A 17,130-nucleotide genomic window follows, 5' to 3' on the forward strand; every position below is an offset into this window, starting at 1 on the left:
GGCCAGCCTGGCGGTTAGTAGAATCACATCTTATCCTGCCCTGGAATGTCATTCTCACCTGCAACAGACGGACATTTCACAAGATACCAACTTCGGATAAAACCAAGAACCCAGCAAGATGCAGGCTCTTTTGCAGAAGAAGTTCCTGGGCCAGACCAGCACTATCAGCAAGGCCAAGGTGAGCTGGACGGTCGGACCCGCACTCCACTCGAACTCGCGCGTGTTTTGCACAAGCATCCAAGGACAAGCACATCCCCTGCATGCCTTTATAGATTGCGGGGGATATCGCTGTAGTTCGCAAAGCACGATTTGGGCAACTAACCGGTCAAGATGAGCGAAAAAATATCCATTGCTCCTGCGCAGAATGGGGAGACCACGGTGATGCGCACCACCAAGCAGGCGGCCGCCAAGACCACCAAGCAGGCGGCCAAGACCACAAAGCAGGCGGCCAAGTCCGTCAAGAGCACCACCAAGAAGGCGGCACAGACTGCTCGCAAGACAGTGAGGTGATCACATCGACACATCGCTGCCCTGCAACAAGCGCTGCGAGTCGATCGCTTTTCTGTCCACCTTAGGAATACCTCATTATGGTGAAGCTAGTGCATTAGATACTCTGGGGACTCGGAGAACAATCTGACCGTACTGTGATTGCTCCGATGGCCCAAGTAACCGGTACATTGGGTGACACAAGTATTAGGCCCTGGGCCACAGGTGGTTTCAAACAATCTTCTAGGAGCTGCAAATGTGTTACACTAGGGTGTGGGGCATCTGTTTGACACCATTTGTTGCTGCAGGGAGCGCGCTGGCTGGTGGGGACCTGGTGCCCAGTCCTCATCCCCCTGGTAAGGCCATGAGCCTCCAAAAGTCAGCACTGCTCTCTTTTCTTTGCTCCTGGGATGGGATTCTCTGAATAGTTGCTGCGACTCCGAGTGTGCTTAAGAATGCCGCATAAATTAATAACGCTCCCTGGATTCAGCTCCTGGAACGAGCAAGCTCTAAAAAAGTGTGTGTCTGGAAGTGTGCTTGAGAAATGCTGTTACTTGTGTGTTGCAGGTACGGCCCAGACCGTGCCAAGGTGTTCGGTAAGTTTGAGACCCATTTTCCTGCTGCAAACCTTTTTTTAGTGCCCCTTCCTGCTTGTCTCCTGCTCTACTATTCCTCACCCTGCTGCACTGTGTGTGTTCTGCAGCACTGGTGAGATTGTGTTGCCAAGACTCCCATATAAATTGAAGCAAGACCGAGCAAATTCAAATCTGAATGTTGAGGCTGGTTGGTGCATGTGCCCTGCAGGACCCCTGTCCTCCGCCACACCCTCCTACCTGAATGGAGAGTTCCCAGGTGTGCCACTTAACTTCCTTTGCAGCACCCAGCCCTAAAGCAGCCTCCAATGCCCCAAACTTATGCAGCTACAAACAATACGTTTGTTCCTTGAACATATTTTGCAATCTCCACACTCTGGCTTCAACACAGTAAGTGAAAGTGTTGCAAACAGTCATGCTTAAGGGGCACGCTTGCCAGAGAGTACTAACGTCACCAACAAGAATGCATTAGCATGTGAGCAGTGCGAGCGCCGAGTAGAAGGCCGGCTTTTCTGGCAAGTTGTTGCACTCTCTGACAGAGATGCATACTGCTGGAGCAGTCAGATGTGCTGTTGAAGCAGTCAGCAATTGCCTTACAAATGAAGATGTACTACATGGCAAGCATGCATCATGGCTGCGGATGTGCAATAGAAGGAGTGACGAGCACGAGTCATGGCTGCAGGTGACTACGGCTGGGACACGGCTGGTCTTTCGGCCGACCCGGAGACATTCGCGCGTTACCGTGAGATTGAGGTGATCCACGCTCGCTGGGCCATGCTGGGCGCCCTCGGCTGCCTCACCCCCGAGCTCCTCTCCCAGAACGGTTTCACGGTGCGCACTTCCTACCCCTTGACATTTTCATCTGTAGAGCGCTTAGTGAGAAGGCTAATTGCCAGCAGTGGGCAACTCGTTGAATATGCCTCTTAGTGTCAGAAGCAAGGCCCGGCTTGTGGCTCATTGCGACTTCAAGGCCGGCCTTAATTCGTGTGCCAGTGTGAAAAGCCTTTCTTTGGGAGACACATTGCCTTGGTGCCCCCTGTTCTTCATGACGTAATGCAGTGTAACTTGCTGCCAAACATGGCACCCTTTTTACTTCACATATGCTGCCCTCCAGAATGGTGCACGAGAATGCTTACATGCAGGTCCCTGAGTGCTTGAGTTGCGCAAGATTATGGCTAGTACCTTGAGGGATGCGCGGTGGCTGACTGTTATTATGTGCCTTGCTGTTTGCAGTTCCAGGAGCCGGTCTGGTGGAAGGCAGGCGCGCAGATTTTGAGCAGCGAGGGTCTGGACTACCTTGGCAAGCCCAACCTGGTCCACGCCCAATCCATCGTCGCCACACTCGCAGTCCAGGTCAGCCGCTGCACATGCCTGCCTCTTTGGTTTTTGCACATGCAAGCATAGGTAGGTTCAGTGACGCTCTGCAGAGCTGGTACAGCATGCGTGCATAATTTTTCTGGAATGTGTCTTCATCATGCCTGTATTCTAAAGCTGTATTGTAGACTCTCAAGGTGCCCTCCAGCGCAGATGATCCGATCTTGCCAGTACACATGCGAATGGTATTACATCCATGAAGGCATAGCAGAGCTAGTGCAAAGGCTGATGTCTTCAGTGTCCATACGCAAGGGCTATCACCCCTCCGTGGTTGTTATTCATCAATTGGCCAATTAAAATGCAGGGGCCTTCAGAAAATGCTTGTGTCCTTATAATTGGAGTCGCCGGGCGATATTTGGCAAGATGGCATGACGGGTGCCCAAGCAAGACATGACTTGTCAGCACTACAGCTGCGCCTGCATCAACTCAGCCTTTGAGATGACTAGAATTGGCTCTGCAGGTGATCCTGATGGGCAGCGCTGAGGCGTACCGTGCGGCTGGCAGCGCTCCCGGCGTCGACGGCCTTGACAAGCTGTACCCGGGCGGCCCCTTCGACCCCCTCGAGTTCGCCTCAGACCCCGTGCGTTCCCTCGCAAACCCTCTCCCCTAATCCCCCTGTTTATCCCCTCGCCAGAGGACTCTGAAATTGATGTAGAGTCCCCTGTCACCGCGCATGGGGCTCATAATTTCCTGAGATATGCAGATATCATACTTTTAGCTCAGGAGTACGGTACCCAGTGGAATTCAGATGAAGTTTGCCCATGTGTAGCCAGTCGCTGTGCACACCTGTGGCCTTGCATGCCTTCAACAATGCAGGCAGCTTAATCCGGAAAGGTGGGGTTAAGCAGGGTAGCTGACATTCAAGGGGCCCACTCTGCAAGAGCAAGACAGGCATGGCAGAGGTTGTATGCGCTGGTGCAGGACACCCTGGCAGAACTGAAGGTGAAGGAGATCAAGAACGGGCGCCTCGCAATGTTCTCCATGTTCGGCTTCTTCGTGCAGGCCATCGTCACTGGCAAGGTGGGGGAGTTCTCTCGTGTAACCACTTTCTACACCCCCGTAGAGATATGGAAGATACATTCAAGAGTCTTGCATGTCTCCATCAGCGCATTCCAATTGAATGCGGCGCCCAGCTGCAGACATTGACCCATGGCTGCCACGGAATGCGAATGTTTATTAATCATTATGTTCTCATTTTATTTAATGTGGATATACTTTAAAATTTGTGAATATACAGAAAACGCTCAACTCTTGGAATCACGTGTAGGACAAAGTCTATGGGCCTTTGTATTCTTGTGCAACGTCTTACACTCGCTGTGAAGGCCTTGGTTTGTTTGAGGACCATGCAATTACTTAAAGTGTTTGGCAATGTGCAGGGTCCTCTGGAGAACCTCAATGACCACCTGGCCAGCCCCTATGCCAACAACGGCTTCGCCGCCGCCACCAAGTTTGTGCCATGAATCGGTGAATTCAATGTATATGGATGAGACGTGGATCAGCTGCATCGCATCCTTGATGCACACTGTACCGTGTTGATTTGTACAGCAGAAGATGAGAGGTTGCCCAGTTGGTGATGCCAGTAACACAAACAAAATAAACGAGGGAGATGTAAGAAGATGCAAGACTCTTGGGCATGACGACATCAGTCAACTGCAGCGTTGCACTGAATAGCACTGCAAAGTGTATCCCTTAAGTGCCACAGCATTGCAACAGAACATTATGCATACTGCAGCATGAACTTCATGAAGTTGTCAACTGCCAACAGCCTGTGGCAGTGAATTGTTTTCATTTTTTAAGAATTTACAAGGAAATTCCCTTGCAGTGGGAAATTCAAACAGGTCCAGAGTCAAGCCTCACTCTTGTGCACAGGCACACTTCCAATCACTTTGCATTCATTGATCAAATCTCATTTGTATCATAAAAGGTACCTCCGGTGACAACAAGCAGCTCAAGACATATGGCAAACTTTGCAAGGTTCACATTTCTGCTGATTGAAATCGCCAGATCTAAATCAAAGCTGCAGCGTCACCACTGCTCAGTATCAAATAGCCCATGTCCACAATACAGATTGTTCCGTTACTTCAGCTGATCAGAGCTAGTGATCAATCATGACGTCACCCTTGCAGCACCCATATGCATGACAAGCCATGGATGGGAAAAGTTCAAAGAAAGGGCTGCGCCGCCTATCTATGCTTGCACACCCCGGCATGCACTGCCACTATCACACTGCCGTGCTCTAGCCAAACACGTTTTGATCCTGCAGACATACTCCGCCATAAGGAGTGTAACTCAGACATCAGACACACCCGCAAGGCATCAAGGCAGCACTGGATTTGACCTCAGTGGGCCATCATCTACTGTGACTGACCTTTCATAGGGCTGCAGCTGGCAGCTGACTGACAAGGTACCAAATATAGGGCCACAAGGCCAAAATATTGCAAAAGATGCATTAGCCTGTCTGCATGATGCATTGGTCAAGGGAAGATCGTGCACTTCTGCGTACATAGACCAGTTCGCTTTCGTTCAATCAATGAACCTAGCAGGTAGCTTCATGAATTCCAGGCGGTAAACACTTTCCAGAGGGCTTCCTTGTGTCATTCTCAGAGCTGGTGGTCTCCCTTGTGGGAGAGCAGGGGCTTGTCATCATCAGCTGAGCCGCCGAGCTGGTCACGTCCGGCCTTGAGCCAAGAGCTCTTCCCCTTTGACTTGGCAGGTGCTGATGAGGGGCGCCCACTCTCAATATCCTGCAGGAGAGGAGCATTTATGAGGATAACATAACATAGACAGCAGGCATCAGGTGGCACAGAATTGACATGCAAGCATTGCTGCAAAGGTTAGGCAAATATGTATGAGCTATCTGGAGGCGCAACTGAGGATGCTCAAGAATGGAGGAACACCAACACTGAGAAAAAGCCTGCAATGCACACACCTCAGCAGCGTCAAAGTCCCCCACGATGAATGTATCGTCCGCGCTGCTGTGGGGATCTTGGAAGCTCTCCTTGAAGCCAGGACTGTTCCCGGGCAGCGAGTGCTTGCGCAGGCCTGATGGAGGCCGCCCTGCGCATATACGCAAGTAGCCTCTCAAAACCCTGCGTTCACCTACCCAAAGGCCTCTGAAGGAAGAGGCTTTACAGACAGCGCCACAAGCCAGCGCTGGAATGACCTGGAATGATGAAGGTGTTCAGAACACTGCCCTAAATTTTGCCTTTGATGGCGGTACTCCTGATGACATATTGCCGTGGCTTCAAAGGAGCACATGGCAATAAGCCATAGCTCCTTTTACAAGCCAAAGGAATACAGTCCCCAAGAGAACCACCACTGAGGGCAAAACTTCTGTTGGCAGAGCGCAGAATACACCCCAGAGACAACAGCCCACATAATGCAATAGAGGCATAGGCTGCACCGTGGTGATCGCTGTAAGCAGAGCTGGCGGTGGCACCGAATCGGGGGATCCTGGCGCCATGTGCCGACCCGTCGCGCGCGGCCGGGACCTGCGGCGAGCCGCCGGCGCCGGCTACACTCGGGTGCTCTGCCGAGGTGGGGCCGAAGTCGGAGGCAACGCCCTCCGACGAGGACGGGCGGCTGAAGCTGGCCTGGCTGCCATCGGCTGTGACCGGCGGCGCCTGAATGCTGTCAAATGCCTGCAGCTGGCGCTGCGCGGACGGAGGACCCAGACGGCCGCGCTGCAGTGGACACAGGAGTGTGCGCGTCAGACACTGCTGCTGTATGAGAGACACAGAGCAGGACGTCATTGGCATGAAAATAGAAGCTATTTGCGGGACTTTCATCAAGGGAATGTGCTACACTCTCTCATTCTCAGTGAACCTATGAAACACCAGAGAGTCTCTCCCCTGCGTTCGGCTTCCTTCCTCGTGAGCAAGAGCCTACCACATCCAACAAGTCACAACATATTGCCTGGCTTGGCATGGTCACCAAGATCACCAGGCAGGAAGCCTATTGCACTTTTTAAAAAACTGTCCTTTGTTACCTTTCTGACCCATGTGATTCATTTGCCCGTTGCTCTCGGGCTTGAACCAACCCCAGAAGACATGCGTGCGCGCACCTGGTAGCCGAGGACTGGGTCGAGGGTGCAGGCCTCGAGGGCAGCGCGGTAGGCGGCGCGGCGGATGCGCAGCATACGGCAGGGGGGCTGCGCGACGGCGTCAAAGTCCGGGACGTAGTCGTCGCAGCTGAGCGCGCGGTTGCCCAGCACTGACCAGGGGCCCAGGTCCAGCTCAAAGCACTCCGCGCCTGCACGCCAGCATTAAAAGTGATCATGTGAATAGCACCTGCCGCTATTGGGAAGTCATAGACTGAATATTATGCACACAGTAGTGCTGCATGGAATTCTACTTCAGGTACCTTTGCTGGCGAAGCCGTTTCTCGATTGTGTTTTGGCATGCCTGCGGCCAGCAAAAAATTGGCTGTGGTCATATGCATGTCCTGATGTCTGTTGTTGCATATGGGGAGGAGATGCAGGAGGGTAACACGCGGTGAGAAAATTAATATTACGTCTAGAGCAATAAGGATGGCTGATCAAGGGCACGCCACTGTCAGAACTCAATCTCCCGCCCTTTCACGCCTTGAGCGTGAACCCCCAGCACTGCGGCTTGGGTTGAAGCTCAAGGCGCAATTGGACTAAAGAATCCGGTTCCCACAGTGGTTGACGCCAGGGAGAAGAGGGCAGAGCTACATCCAAAAGCTTACAGGATGCCCGCACCTGTGCGTATGAGCGCCTTGCCCTGCAGGATGAGGGTGAAGGTGTCGGAGGGCTCCCCGCGCGTGTACAGCACCGTGCCCGGGTCCCCGGCATCGCTGCTGGATCCGGACGCCATCTCCAGGGATTTCCGCGAGGACGCCCTGGCCGCTGCCCACTCGCCCACCGTCCCTGTGTGCCGGGGGCAGACAACTCAAGATAAGCAGGCAATGTTAGACAGGACTTCAGCAAATCTGATGCGTATCCTGGAAAATACACGGTTCTATGCGTCTGAAGCTATCCTCCATTCCTGCTTCTGAGAGCCTCCAATATGCCGTCCAGAGAAAAAGCAAAGGGATGCGCCCACAGGAAATCATGGCGGCTTCCCAGCAAAGAAACTCAGGAATTCTATCCAAACATATCGGCTCAGTCGCAAGTAGATTCCACATTGCATCCTGTGGACACCTTTCGCTGGGAATATTAGTATGCGCTTGAAAGGTGGCGCACCTTCCAGGGAGCTTTGGCTGAGCAGGCGGGAGGGGGATGAGGAGAAGCCGTGGTCAGTGGGCGTTGCCACCTGCACGTCCCTCTCCACAATCTCCGCATGGCTGATCAGTCCCTGCATTCCATGCACACCTATCTTACCTAACTGCAACATGCACCTTTGCCCGCTACCATCTTCTGCATGCTCTTCAGACAGTCCAAGGAAGACACATTTACAACATCTTTGTAGTTCTGAGCACCAAACAACAGGATGTTGCAAGGTCGTCTTCAGGACTATCCGACAAGCAGATACTGGATGTAATGCAATCCCAATGCCCATATATTCGCAAAATTTTTACCAAGGCATTCCTTGCAGCTCCTGTCATATGTCAAGGGTGCACAAAATTATCACCGCCGACGCCACCCCTTCCTTCAGACCAGACACGTTGACCAAGAGGATGCACTCGTTCCGGAGGCACAGCTGGGGCACATACAAGGGCTCTACTGGACCACACCCTTTATTACAGGTGCAAGAAATTCTGCACCTTGAGGGGCAGGTCATAGCGCATGAGGGGCGCGAACTCGTCAACGTTGAGCTGCAGGAATGCGGCCACGGCGGCCACCTCAGCGGGGCTCAGCGTGCTCGCATGCAGCTTGTGCTCAAACATGGTAAGGTAGGTTGCCACATCAGCGCGCGTGCCTCCGCGCCTCAGCACGCGCCGGTTCACGTCCTCGTAGATGTCCGTCTCGTCCACGATCTCCGCCTGTATTGGCAGTCAACATGCAGTTATAAGCAAAACTATCCCCACGAGTAGGCGCCTGCGATGCATCTGCCAGGTCTGTGTTGATGAATTGGAAATATCTTTGTTTCTTGAGAATTTGCTTTCAATGTTTGACGCCGTCCCGTTCAAGATCACTGTGGCTTAGAGGAATGGAACGCCACAGATGCTCGACAAGTACGGAGTTGAGCATTGTAAGCACCATGTCCAGGGTGAGGACGATACCCCTATAAGGCATGTATAGCCTTCCACTCTGTGACATGACTACTATGGGGCATACACAGCAATGAAAAGGGAACATTGGAGACGAAGATTACCATTCAAGGCAACGTGTTCGCTTTTGGCATGTGCGGTACCACATCAGGCCTCCACCCTTGTGAGCCCCGTGTGGAGCTCTGACTCGCATAAGAATGGGGCAGAGAATTGGACAAATGCAGACAAGCAGTAAAACGGTAATCACATGTGGCTGCACCTGGATGAGTTCCTCCATGACATCCTCGAGGGTGATGAGGCCGATGACGTCGCCGTCCGGTCCTCCCGGCATGTCGGGGGCGCGGCGTACGAGCAACATGTGGTTGCTAGAGGACATGAACTCCTTGAACACCACGTCCAGCTTCACGTCCTCCCGCACCGACGCAACATCGCGGCCCCTGCAACACAACAACTTCCTCTCACCAATAATCTACCCATACGCTCTGCAGAGCTTGAGCATCTTGTACAGTTTGCCAGCGGATAGCAAGCATGTGCAGCTGCTCTCGCACACAAGCCAGTCCATTTCCACGCTCTGGTGTCTCCTGTGCTGTAAATGATCTTGACCTTTGTGCAAAAAATGCGCCACTAGACTCAAGAGTGCTTTGCACGACGTATAGCATAACACTGGCATGATATCATCGCATGAAGGTCAAACTGTGCGCAACACAGTAGTCGCCTCAGCTGGTGGACTTTATCCACGAAGTTTCAAAAGAATGAAAGCGCCATCAATGAACAGAGGCACTCGCGCCAATCGAAACCCATGCATGTTACAAGAACGCATGCATGCAGGAAGCCGCACCTGAAGGCCAGGACAGCGCCGAGCTCGGTCTCGTCGTCTGGGTCCACGAGGATGAGGTCCTTGACATAGAGAATGCCCTTGATGTTGTGGCGCGAGCTTTCGTAGACGGGGATGCGCGTGAAGCCGCTCTTGTAGATGGCCAGCATCGTTGCAAAGTTCAGCCGCGAGCGCACCTCCAGCAGGAAGCAGTGCTCCAGCGCCGTCATCACATCCTTCACCCTGCAGCGCATGCATGCATGTGTTCCAAAGAATCATGCATGCACGTCTTGCAGCACACTAGGCATGCATGCCTTGAGAGTGTCATGCATGCATGTGCCTTTATGTTGACTCAGGTGGCATTGTCATTGGAAGGAGGGCGGTGCTCTCTGGGGAATGCAAGTCACAAGAGGTATTATATATGCAACAGATGGAAGTTGGCATGGAAGTTTGGATTTGCAGCATAACCGGAGGACAGGATAGTACTTGAAGCAAATGTAGAAGGCATGTATGCATGCATGCAGGCAGGCAGGCAGGCAGGCAGGCAGGCACCAGATACAGGGGATTGGAAAGGAAAGGGCACCTTTTGTCCTTGTACTCCAGAGCGCCAATAAGCAGTAGGCGGTCAGCATTGGTCAGACCGCTCTCGGCCTGGGCGTCAGGGTCATGGACATGAATGTTGCTGCATGGCAGGTAATATCAATCAGACATGCCTCTTTTGTCAGACATGTCTCTTTTGTCTCAGCAGAAAACATGACCTCTATAGTGATGCAGAAGAACCACAAAGGAAAGCACAAGCCATTGACTCACATCAGGCTCTTGAGCTCCTGCTGGGAGAAGACTGTCCCAATGTCACGGCCGAGGCACCAGTCAAGGATGAGGCTTGTTGGGTAGGCAATAGGAGCCAAGATGATCCTGCATGATCCCAAGCATGCCATGTGAGTACATGTCACAGGTCTACAATTGTCCAACGAACTGAGCCATAAATCGCAGGTGCATCCTGCAAGGAATTAGGCATGAAATTCACTCACGTGAAGATCTGCACAACCCAGATAGAGTGCGCGCCCACTTCCAAGCCATGCCTTGAGCAGATTGACTGTGGGATGATCTCGCCTGCAGGACATGCATGCCACTTTTCTGCACTTGCAGCGATGAAATATGCACAATATGGTATTCCATGTACTTTGCAAGTTGATGCTGCATATTGAAAGAGGCATTTCTGGAGAAGAGTTGGCTAACCAAAGATGAGGATTACAGCAGTGGAGGTGAGCAATCCAATAGGACCCTGCAAGGCATGCAAGCTAGATAAGATGCATGGGCAGTGCGGCTGTGCAAGCTGCAGATAGCAAGCGTTCAGCAAGAGTTGGCGCAGCAGCTCCCCAGGGGTTCACCGTTGTGAGATCAGCAAGGAGAATTGAGAGAGCGCTGTTTATGATGACATTGCCCAGTAGGAGGGTACACAGCAGCTGGTTGCCTTGCTCCCGCACTGCAGTCCACAGGAATTCAAGATATCAACGTGGAGCTTAAAAAACAAAATTGTTTGCTTCTCACCGGCAAGCTCATGTCGCAAGTGACATATTGACAGAGGATCCTGCATCTTTTGGGGCATCTTACCAGGCAGAATTTTTTGTGCATGGCTCCTTTCCTTGGCATCTCCGCCCTCCACAAGGATCTGTACAGCAGAATCAGATCAGGGAAGGGCGCTTGTAGTGTTCAAGTAAAAGGCCATAGATTGATGGTGCGCGACTTGGCAATGCATTCCTTGGCATTATGCACCAAAAATTCATCCAAAGACATGCATCACACCCTCCATTATTTTGTGCCACTAAGAGACAGAACCGTACCCTTAGGCCCACTCGGTCAAGACTGAGCAGACCCAACGTCAGCCCGGCAAAGAGGCCAGACAAGGGAACAAGGAAAAGCGATATGATGACAGCCGCCCATATTGGAATAGGAAACGCATCCACATTTCCCTTCAACTACAGATTAACAAGCAAATTTTAGTGAATACTTACTTCTTTGCAGGGCACCGATATTCCTTGATAGTGATGTCTGGTCCCATTAACTTCCCATGATCAGTAGATAATACATTGCAAGACTCAACAAACCCTTCAAATTGGAGGTCTATTGACGGTGGGGAGCAAGGGAAACAATTACTCAGATCCTGAACCGGTGACATGTCAAGCTACCTTCGTGCCGCGATATTGCCAGAAAAGACTCACTTGATTGCAGGCGAACCCGCATGAGTCTGCAAGACAGTCGGCGGCTTGATCACTTAGCAAATCACAGCTCTGAATGCACTTCAACAACTCTGTAGCCATCGTAATTGTTAGGGACAGTATCGATTACTGTCCCCCTTCCTGTGTTACCATACAATCGTCATACCGTCTATCTGATGAAGTATGACGCAACATGAAGACGGTCCAAGACACGACGTGAAGAGAAGTGTCCTTCCGATGTAAATAGAAGTTCAGTTCGGACAGTTCCAGGAGTACGACGGCGTTCTTTCCCTTCTTATTGCACAATGCAGAACTTAAAGATCTGGGAATCTTCATCACTGCACAGAGGCAATTAATGTGGGTGTGAAGCAGAAGCTTTAGTCGAAATCTGCTCATCAGACATCTCTGTATTGCGTACGGTATTGATTCTTTGGAGGGGCAATCTCAGGTCGCAACACCAAAGGATCTGTAAAAATGGCGGACCTTGATGAGCTTTTTGGTTCTGAGTCTGATGATGACGACTTCCAACCAACGCCGGTGCGGGGCCCCTGGGCAAATTCTTCGTCCTTCTCTCCAGTTCTTCATCACCTGCCCTGTTCCATCGCTCCAGATGGTGGAGAATATGTAATGAACACTTTATAATGCAAAATTGTGTGTTACAGGCCGCCACAGCTGCAGCTTCTGAAGATGCTGCCGAGGAGGACCTTCCAGAGGAACCTGCAGAGGAGGAAGCAGATGAACCAGAGGAAGCTGTGGAGGAGGATGAAGAATCAGGCCCTGCTCCCTCAGAGGACGATGTGGTGTACAGGGAGCCACCGCCCGAAAGACCCAGCGGCCCTCCTCTGGCCCTGGATGCGCCTCCCATCGCGCGGCTTGGTGAGCTCCTCAGCACATCACTGCCACACACGTCTATGGCGCTATGCCAATGATGGGCTGAACCCAAGTGTCCTCTGCCAAAAAAGAAACCTGCATTTTGTGTCAGAGCACACAGCTGATCACTGGCTCGCTTCTGCCGCAGAGAGCGACAACACCGCGCTGGTCAAGCTTTCGAACATCATCAACATAGACATGAAGCCCTTTGACCCTGCCACATACAAGGAGGCCGAGGAGGAGGAGGAGTATGTTGATGACCAGGGCACACGCCGCGTGCGCGTGCGCGACCAGAATGTCATCAGGTGGAGGCGGACAGTCAAGGAAGATGGCAGCAGCGGCATTGAGAGCAACGCCAGGTCAGCATACCTCCCTTGACACATACACCTTTTGGAACATTGTGCATGCTCTTTGACACTCAATAATGGCCTCATGTGCTTTCTGTTCAACAGGCACTGCGATGGTGATGCATACAAGCTGTACATGGGCTTGGTCCTGCAAGTGCCATTGTTGCAAGTGCCAAATTGGTGTTGCAGATTTGTGCGGTGGTCGGACGGGTCGTTGCAGCTGATGATTGGGGATGAAGTCCTGGATGTGGCGGAGTTGGACATTGAGAAGGACAACAACTTCCTCTTTCTGCGGCACATGCAAGCAGCGTATTTGGAGGTGAGCCATTTGCCCCGATGCACGTCTGCGTCACAAGCATCTGTAGGTCAGGAACCAGGCCTGCGCAGAATAACTGATTATGCCGCAATGCAAAGATAGGCTTGCACCAGACGACCAGACGCTGCTTGGTGGACATGAAAAATCCACGTCACTGTATTAAAAACACTAAATGGTGGTTCTGGATCCTGTCTATCTGCTGCTCACCAACTGCAGCCTGATGCCATCCAAGACCATCACCAGATGCTTCAGAGCAATTTTAGCCCACACATAAGGGCCCAGGGATTGTCTTTCAGGCTCACTTCAAATGAAAGCCACACACTTGAGCAACTTTTACTTTTGTTCTTTGCGCAGAGCATGGGGCAAATACAGAAGAAGCTGGCATTCCGGCCGGCCAGCCTAAACTCGCGCTTCCACCAGCGGCTGCGCGAGGCGGTGGAGCGACGACACACAAAAGTCAACCGCGTGCGCAGGTGTTCCATCAGACTCCCTCCATCCCCGGCCCGTGCCCCTGTCCTTCAATACTGAAATGTCTGTAGTGCCCCTTGGCCCGAGCCCAGGCTTGTACGCATCCCTGCCAAGGAGTCTGTCTTGGGGTGCCCTTCCTAGAGGTCATCGAGTCACTGAAGGATTACATTCAATATGTCCGCAGACAAAACGAACAATCATTCAGTCATGTTGGGAAACATATTTTGAAGCACCGACCCCTACTTCCACCCTAAGTTCCGGACCCTTGCGCCCTAAAACCCACAAAACAAGGTTGTTGGGTATTACATCACTGCGTGTGCAGCGTGGCGACGGTGGAGGATCCGGCGCGGGAGAAGGCTGAGAGGGAACGCCGCGAGGAGGCCCGCATCCGTGCCACCGAACAGCTCGAGCGCCGCCAGGTGCGCAGCACGTTCCCTCCCGCTCTGTCCACTGCCCCTGATGTTGATGGTGGAATGTTACAAAGGCAGCAAGAGTCAGCCTGTCTTGTGCTGCGCCGCTGGCAGGGGTCACCGCACCTCTGCCGAGGTTGCAGCGAGCTGCTGCTTATACTGTCTTGCTGCGCCTGTACCCTCGAGAGTCTGATGAGGTTGGTTAGAACTCTCAACTAGGAATGCTAGTGTGCATGGGGCACACCATTATCCGGCATCGTATTTGATGTGCTGAGACCATGACAGCTGCTCATGCAGTGCATTCCTGACGCACCTGCAGCATCCATGCCCCCAGCACAATGAATACAATGCCAACATCTAACGTCCTCACGTACTCCAAGCATTTTGTAGCCTGAATTGAGGCGCATTCCCACTTTAGCATTGCCTCATCGCATGAGATCAAGGAACCACATGCATGCTTGGGCAAGGTTCCTTTCTGAGGCACGCTGGGCTCCGCATGCGTGCAGAACAAGGAGATGCGGCGGTACACGGCGGGTTCGCGCTACGACAGCCGGCCGCGCGGGGAGGCGGGAATCACGGCGCAGTACCTGGAAGCCATGGACGACGACGACCTAGGAGGCGACTCGGACGACGCCGGCGGCCTCACCGCCACCGAGCGCGCTCGCACCGCCCTCCGACGCAACGCTGATGTGCGCAGCATTCCATCCAGTGGCATCTCTCTCTGTGTTGGATTCAGATTGCTTTTGACCTTTAGACTGCAGCACTCTCCAACGCAACGCTGATATGCGGCACATTCCTGCCTGTCGCATTTTATCTGCTGCTTGGTTTAAGTTTGCTTGTGACCACTCAGCTGCAGGACCCTGCCGTTCCCAAGCAAATGTGCAGAAAAAGAGTGGGGCTTCAGGTTGCAGAGTCCTGAAAATTGGGGTGGGGCAGCCTCATGGATGGGCCGTGCGCAGCCCAAGAGCCCTGCTACAAGGGCAGTCCACTTGCGCTCTGACTGCAGCAGATTGTTATTCATCGAGAGGTCCTTTGTCAAGCAAGCACTCATGTGTTCATGCAGGAGGATGCTGAGGCGGAGAGGCGGCTGTCACAAGCAAAGAGGCCGCAGGCATCCGCGCCCGCGCCGCCCCCCAAGAGGCAGCACTTTGGCCCCATTGAGAGCGACGATGACGAGGACGATGCAGAGGTGAGCTGGCTGCCTGCTATCTCTGCGGCTCACTGCGTGCAGCGTGCACTTCTGGAGCTTGCTGAAAAGCTGAAGCCCTGAAGCTTCAGGGCTGGCTGAAGCTTTGCAAGCAGGCCTGAAGCGCTGTGTCCAAAGCTGGGCTCGGCATTCTGTGTTTTGCTGCTTGCCTCTCCAACTGGGGAATGCATGTTAAGCTGAATCATAGTTGCACCATTCGGTCATAACACTCTTTGGGGACCGTGTATACGGCCGAATATACGGTCATACGGTATTAAAGTATACGGAATACGGTCAAGAACGGCCTATTTTGGCCCAAAACACCGAATATACGACCGAAATATTCACCGTATGCCGAATGGCCGAATCCGTATGGTGCAACTATGAGCTGAATGTATGCTTTTTGGCTGATGTGCAGGAGGATGCGCCACCCAGGAAGATAGCAAGGAATAGACAGCGGGGATTGGTGTTGAGTGATGATGACGATTAGGAATGTAACATGTTTGCAACTTGTGTTTGCTGTTTTGAAGTGCATTTGGATTGCAACTTCCCATGGCCAAACGTGGGCACTTATTGAAGGTCTTGACTCTTATTTGATCCAGTTGCTATGATTGATTTGCTCTTCTTCCATAGCTGTCACGTAATGGCGGGTCTGCTGCCTCCTAGGGAATTGTAAAAACGTTTCTGGAGCTTACGGCCTGCAGATATATCACTATGTACATGTAGTGAAGCTCTCATGATCGTGTTCCAGGACAGTTTCTTTCCTATGTACGCTTGTAACTTACAAGTTGTAAGTGTGATGCAGTCTCAACAGGCTTACAGACACCGGATTTTTCTGTTGACCACCCTGACGAGCTGAATGCTGATCTCAAGTCAGTCCTCACTTTCATGAGTGCTGACTGGATCTGACGTGTTCGAGCGGCACATGCAGAACTAAAAATAGCCGAAATGCTTTGTGTTTTTATGATCGATGGCAATCGTTGTGAGTTCCCTCTAGCGGCCCCTCGTGGCCCTTAGCAATGTTGGTGTTCGTGTACGCTGCGCTGATTTACTCTGCCTTCATTCTCGGCACGAGTTTCGTTATCTTGGTTGTTCCAAACCAGGTCCTGCAAGCTCTGATCGACTTCAAACCCAGAACTGACTTCCTTATTAGTTTGCCGCACCTGTAATCCCAGGAACTTATTCTTTTTTTCGGATTATTACTGAGGCAGTCCTTTCGGTATAGTCAGGCGGAGAAACCTAGGTTGTTCCGGAAGCTCGCACCCGGCTCCGTTGGAGGTCGACATGATAGGGATGTACACTAGTCACTTCTTATTGGTCTGATTTAGTTTTTATAACAATATGGGAGCACTGGCGATGCCGGCTCTCTTCGGGGATCTGTTCAAGACCACGAGGGTAGAGGTGCTGCAGTCTGTGGCATCCGAACAGCTGGAAGAAGTGATTAAATGGCTCGTAGCAGAAGTGAACGCTGTATCAGAAGCTCAGAAAGCCGTGGACGTTCAAGCTCTGAAAGCGCAAGTAGACCATCTAGTAGCAGACAACGAAAGATCCAGAGCTGAAGTCGTGAAACTCCAAGAGGCGCAGGTAAGCGTGCTCTTGCCATCTCTTTTTACGATACAAGAGGAGCCAAAATCGCAAGATAATTCCTTCTGCGAAGTGGATTCATCCCCTGGACCGTTGCAGGATGCCTCTCAAGGACGTATACAGAAGCTGGAAAGGTAAGGTAAAAGCTAAAAATACACTCTTATGCAAGAACAATTGGAGGTGCGGTAATTTCAGTGGATATCAGCTCTCTCAGCATGGCATGCTTGCCTCTTTGCATATCAATCAGCAGTAGAAAGATGAGCTAAGCATCGCATTGAGATTTTGGCCTGTT

The 17,130-nt window shown here is 52.1% G+C and overlaps 3 protein-coding genes across 3 annotated transcripts; 2 read left to right on the forward strand and 1 right to left on the reverse strand.

The window, feature by feature from the left end:
- Positions 1-1,277: 1,277 nt before the first annotated feature.
- On the forward strand, positions 1,278-3,913 carry COCSUDRAFT_15915 (putative chlorophyll a/b-binding protein, chloroplast precursor; the record flags this gene model as incomplete). The annotated part of the gene is made up of 6 exons (XM_005647561.1): positions 1,278-1,338; positions 1,762-1,910; positions 2,313-2,432; positions 2,914-3,033; positions 3,375-3,473; positions 3,830-3,913. 6 exons carry the CDS (start codon positions 1,278-1,280, stop codon positions 3,911-3,913), a joined length of 633 nt encoding a protein of 210 aa, XP_005647618.1.
- Positions 3,914-6,552: 2,639 nt separating this feature from the next.
- COCSUDRAFT_1762 (DUF21-domain-containing protein) lies at positions 6,553-11,390 on the reverse strand (the record flags this gene model as incomplete). The annotated part of the gene is made up of 13 exons (XM_005647562.1): positions 6,553-6,704; positions 7,174-7,288; positions 7,733-7,768; positions 8,178-8,396; positions 8,884-9,061; positions 9,463-9,681; positions 10,022-10,120; positions 10,249-10,353; positions 10,470-10,551; positions 10,678-10,723; positions 10,830-10,924; positions 11,053-11,110; positions 11,283-11,390. Coding segments are annotated over 13 exons (1,512 nt in total), but the record flags the coding sequence as incomplete, so codon positions are not given.
- Positions 11,391-12,131: 741 nt separating this feature from the next.
- COCSUDRAFT_63455 (Leo1-like protein) lies at positions 12,132-15,744 on the forward strand (the record flags this gene model as incomplete). The annotated part of the gene is made up of 9 exons (XM_005647563.1): positions 12,132-12,194; positions 12,320-12,533; positions 12,676-12,886; positions 13,064-13,193; positions 13,545-13,663; positions 13,981-14,077; positions 14,575-14,757; positions 15,132-15,257; positions 15,673-15,744. The coding sequence occupies 9 exons, from the start codon at positions 12,132-12,134 to the stop codon at positions 15,742-15,744; spliced, it is 1,215 nt and encodes a 404-aa protein (XP_005647620.1).
- Positions 15,745-17,130: the final 1,386 nt, after the last annotated feature.

The sequence above is a fragment of the Coccomyxa subellipsoidea genome (assembly GCF_000258705.1).
Source record: "Coccomyxa subellipsoidea C-169, whole genome shotgun sequence".
Classification (NCBI taxonomy): domain Eukaryota; kingdom Viridiplantae; phylum Chlorophyta; class Trebouxiophyceae; family Coccomyxaceae; genus Coccomyxa; species Coccomyxa subellipsoidea.